The sequence below is a fragment of the Chiloscyllium plagiosum genome, chromosome 34 (genome assembly GCF_004010195.1).
Source record: "Chiloscyllium plagiosum isolate BGI_BamShark_2017 chromosome 34, ASM401019v2, whole genome shotgun sequence".
NCBI classification, from domain to species: Eukaryota; Metazoa; Chordata; class Chondrichthyes; order Orectolobiformes; family Hemiscylliidae; genus Chiloscyllium; species Chiloscyllium plagiosum.
The window spans coordinates 2,348,967-2,353,738 of NC_057743.1; the positions used below are offsets into that span (position 1 = coordinate 2,348,967).

Here is a 4,772-nt window from a genome sequence, read left to right on the forward strand (position 1 = left end):
GGCGTGGGGGCGGAGTTGGGCGTGGTGACGGAGATCGGCGTGGGGACGGGGTTAGACGTGACGGAGATCGACGTGGGGGCGGGGTTAGACGTGGTGACATACTGGCGATCCCTCCATACTGGCGATCTTCCCACTGAACCTTCTCTGAACTCAACTGAAATAATATCAGCTCTTAAATAAGGACACCAAAACTGCTCAAGCGCTGCAGATGTGGTCTCACCAGCATCTTGTACAGTTGTAGTAAAACTTCCCTAGTTTTAAACTCCAACCCCTTGAAAAAGGGCCAACAGTCTCCCTGATTACCTGCTGCACCTGTGTGCTATGTTCATGTATTGTGTGCTCAAATATTGCCAAGCCCCTTTGTATTGCTTTTTGCAGCTTTTCAACATTTAAATAATATTCTAGATTAGATTACTTAGTGTGGAAACAGGCCTTTTGGCCCAACAAGTCCACACCAACCCACACTCCTACATTTATCCCTTCATCTAACACTACGGGCAGTTTAGCATGGCCAATTCACCTGACCTGCACATTTTTGGATTGTGGGAGGAAACCGGAGCACCCGGAGGAAACCCACGCAGACACGGGGAGAATGTGCAAACTCCACACAGACAGTCACCTGAGGCGGGAATTGAACCCAGGCCTCTGGTGCTGTGAGGCAGCAGTGCTAACCATTGTGCCACCGTGCCGCCCCTGTTCTGCTCTTCTTTCCAAACCTTTCTGGTATTATACTGCATTTGCCAACTTTTTGTCCATTTACTTAACCTATCGATGTCTCTCCTGCAGCCCCTTCACAATTTGCTTTGCATCTATTTTTGTGTCATCTACAAATTTGGCTACGATACATTTGCTTCCTTCCTTCAAGTCATTAAGATACATTGTGAACAATTGCAGTCCCAGCACTGACCCCAAGGGGAGCCATTAGTTATAGGTAGCCAACCTGAAAAAGAATCCTTATCCCTAATTGCTGTTTCATGTGCATTGGCCAATTCCTTATCCACGCCAACATAAAACCTTCATCACCATAGGCCTTAATCTTATGAAATAAACTTTTTGTGAGGTATCTTGTCGAATGCCTTCTGGAAGTGCAAATATTGCTTCTACTATCCATTCTGGTTCAGACTGATTTCCCTTTAATGAAGCCATGCTGACTCTGCTTGATCAGATTATGATTTTCCATGTGTTCTGCTATTACTTCTTGAGTAATTGATTCCAATACTTTCCTAACAAGAGATGTTAGGCTAATTGGCCTACAGTTACCCAATTTTTGCTTTTTTCCATTCTTGAACAGGGTTGTCACATTATCATTTTTCCAATCCTTTCGTACTTCTTAGCTTTAAATTAAGGGGTGGTAGGTATAGGACAGATGTTCGGGGTAGATTCTTTACTCAGCGAGTCATGAGTTCATGGAATGCCCTGCCAGTAGCAGTGGTGGACTCTCCCTCTTGGGATAGGCATATGAGGGCCAAAGGGCCTGTACTGCGCTGTATTTTTCTATGTTCTATGTTCTCCAGAATCCAACGATTTTTGGAAAATTACAACCAATGTTACTGCCTCTTTTAGGATCCTAGGATGCAAGTCATCAGTGTTAAGGGATTTATCTACCTTTAGACTCAGATTCGTTTTTCTAATTCTACTTCTTTAATGATGTTGATGGTACTTAATTGCGCTCCTGTACTGTTTAGCATTAATGGGATATTCAAAGCACCTTCCACCATAAAGATTGATATAAAAATAACTTTAACTCCTCTGCCATTTCCTTGTTCCCTATTACCATCTCCCCAGACTCTTTTTCTAAGGGGCCTATGTTCACTTTGACCTCTTTCTTCATTTTTTACAGATTTAAAGAAGCTCCTATTGTCTGTTTTTATATTCCTTGCTAGCTTGCCCTAATATATACTCTGTACATTTGAGTTGACATGAAGATATTTGGACTTGCACAGAAGCAGAATGATAAGAGTTTATCAGTATCCCCAATTATCAATGCCCCATTGTGACTAAAGCCACAATGCACAGGGAAAGCATTCATTTCTTAGGCACCACAGTACTTGAATTTATACAAGATCATACAAGATTTATACAAGGCAGAGTCAATAACCAAATTTTTTTTTCCAAAATTACTGATAGATACAGCTATACAAAGAAGATATCATCTGAACACATCTCCTGAAGACTAATGTTATTACACATACCCAAAGCTGCTCTCTTTTTCAGCTTCCCCCTTACCCCCTCTGAAACCTGTTCTTTCTCTCGCTCTTCCCCCTCCTCCCACAAGAACACCCCTTGCAGCCTCCTCCTTTCTTGTCTTTGGAGGATGAGATCTTCATAAATTACCTCTTTCACACAGAAAGACAATATTGCTCTAATTGACGCCTTAAAGGGACTATGTTTTCTAAGTCTGGTACAGCGTGATTAGCATCTTGAGCACCCTTCTGTCCTTCTCCTGCAAAGAAGAAGTGATAAAGGCAATGCAACAGTTGTTTTTGCAGAATTCAAAAGGCACATCTACATTATTTAACAGATCTTGTGGAACTTAAAATCTGAGGTTTAGAACGCTCTCATTGAAATTATTCACAAGTGTCTTAATAGAAGACTGTGCTAAGTCAGCTGTTGTCCCTGAATGTAAGTGGCTGGCTAATATTCTATACCTTTTGTAATGACAGGATAATGGTCATATCGGTCCTTTGAATGTTGGCGTCTTATTGCATTGTAGGTCTTTTATGCATTATTCTGTTATAACCTCCAGTAACAGAGTATCGTCAGCTTTTAATTTAAAAACTTAGCAAAGCAGCATTATATAATTTGCAGAAAAGTAGTCAGGAAATATCAATAACTTAACTTTTACAGGTGGTCAGTACTTACAAAAAGACTCAGGGCAGGTGAATCGTATTCTGTAATCTTCACAGCTTCTATTATCCTGCTCTGCATTCACACAGGCAAATCCACTAGAAACACTACACCTGTTTAATGTGGAAACAGACAATGTGACAAAGTAATTTTCAAAACAGTTTATGCTATTTGAAATAAAGTGACAACATCAACATCGGTGACAGGAATTGATATTTACTCAGGGATATTGTCTCCAGTTTCGGAGGCTGGAACTCCTGATGTCGTCTCCACTTCACAGGCAGTCGGCTTACTGCAGATTTGAGCGGGATATTCTTTTTGCAGATTCACAAGATCTTCATAATCACCATTTCCTGATGGATTATCACGATCAAACCACTCAGTTTTGCAGCTGCCTAATTAATGCAACAAACGAAATGCACCCTCTGAGCAATAGTTTTAAAAGTATGATTGAAGGATCTTGTCCAATGAGTGCAGAACTGAAGCATTAACATTGGGTCCTGCTGATTACCTGCCCACAAATTGCACAGAATAATTGGTTTTAACTAATATGGCCAAAGAAAATTCAGAGTATATAATATCCACATAGATCCACCTTACTTGTCCCCTTCCAGCCTTTCTCAGCTCCTTTTTAAGGTCTATTGTTAATACAAAACCAACATGAATCAAAATAAGATCCATTTGTCAATGGGCAGGTGGTAATTGCTGGAATCCAACTGAAAGTGGTCACACTGAGCTATGTAGTCATGACTGTACCCTCAACTACCCAACTACATAGCTAATCTATATAGGCCAGCACAGTTCCAGATGGCTACTTCACAACCATCAATGGTCAACTTGCTGTGAATGCACTTGGGGAAGAACTTCTGGCCCTTAGTAGGAAGTCCTGCCTAAGACAGCTGATTGACAATTGGCTTGGCTCTCCATTATCAGCGGCATCACGGGAAGGGCTGTCTACCAGTAGTACTGCAGCGGGGATGTAAGTAGCTGTTCTGCACTGCAGTAGGACTGGGTGTAGATCACGGATTTCACCAGGGCCAGTATGACAAAATTGTTGAAGTGGCTGACTGACCAGAGTAGAAAGTCTCAATGATGATGGAATCCCGCAGGGGCTATAGTTTGGGGACACTTTTATTATGTAATAACTGAAAAGCAGGACCTTGAGTGTAGCAATCTCTGGGTTACTATCAGGTCCACATGCTAGTGAGGCAAGGAGTAGAAAGATGAGACAGATGAATGCATGGCTAAACAGCTGACACAGGGGTGGCAGAGTTTCAGCTCTTGGATCATTAGTACTTCTTCTGGGGCAGAGGTGATCTATACAAGAAGGACGGTTGCATCTAAACTTGAGGGGAACCGATATCCTCGCAGGGAGGCTTGCTCGTACTATTCAGGATGGTTTAAACTACAGCGGCAGGGGGCAGGAACTAAAGTGGCAGGTCAGCTAGTGGAGGGATTGAGGGGAAGATGGATGTTAGGAACAGTAAATGAGAAAAGTAGGGCAGGCAGAGACAGGTAAATGAATGTGAAGGTACTAATCGGCTGAAGTATGTTTATTTCAATGCAAGGAGTATTATAGGTCGGGCAGATGATCTTAGAGCCTGAATCATGGGAATATGACATTATGGCAATTGCAGAAACATGGTTGAAAGGGGGACAGGACTGGCTGCTCAAGGCTCCAGGGTTTCATTGTTTTATATGAGATAGAGAGGAACAGAAAAGAGGTGGAGGAGTTGCATTACTAATCAGAGAGAATGTCACATCTGCACTCAGAGATGACATACTCAGGAGGACATAATTTAAAAACTTATCAAAGCAGCATTACAGAATTTACAGAAAAGTAGTCAGGAAATATAAATAACTGGGCGGCACGATGGCACAGTGGTTAGCACTGCTGCCTCACAGCGCCAGAGACCCGGGTTCAA

At 42.1% G+C, this 4,772-nt stretch overlaps 1 protein-coding gene across 1 annotated transcript in view; it reads right to left on the reverse strand.

Moving 5' to 3' along the window:
- The window catches only part of si:dkey-205h13.2, a 180,047-nt gene that overhangs the window by 33,775 nt on the left and 141,500 nt on the right, over positions 1-4,772 (reverse strand). The window contains exons 30-31 of the mRNA XM_043675395.1: positions 3,068-3,242; positions 2,863-2,960 (exon numbers count right to left, since the gene is read on the reverse strand). Of these exons, the coding sequence (XP_043531330.1) occupies positions 2,863-2,960; positions 3,068-3,242 (273 nt within the window). The remainder of the gene's footprint in view (positions 1-2,862; positions 2,961-3,067; positions 3,243-4,772) is intronic.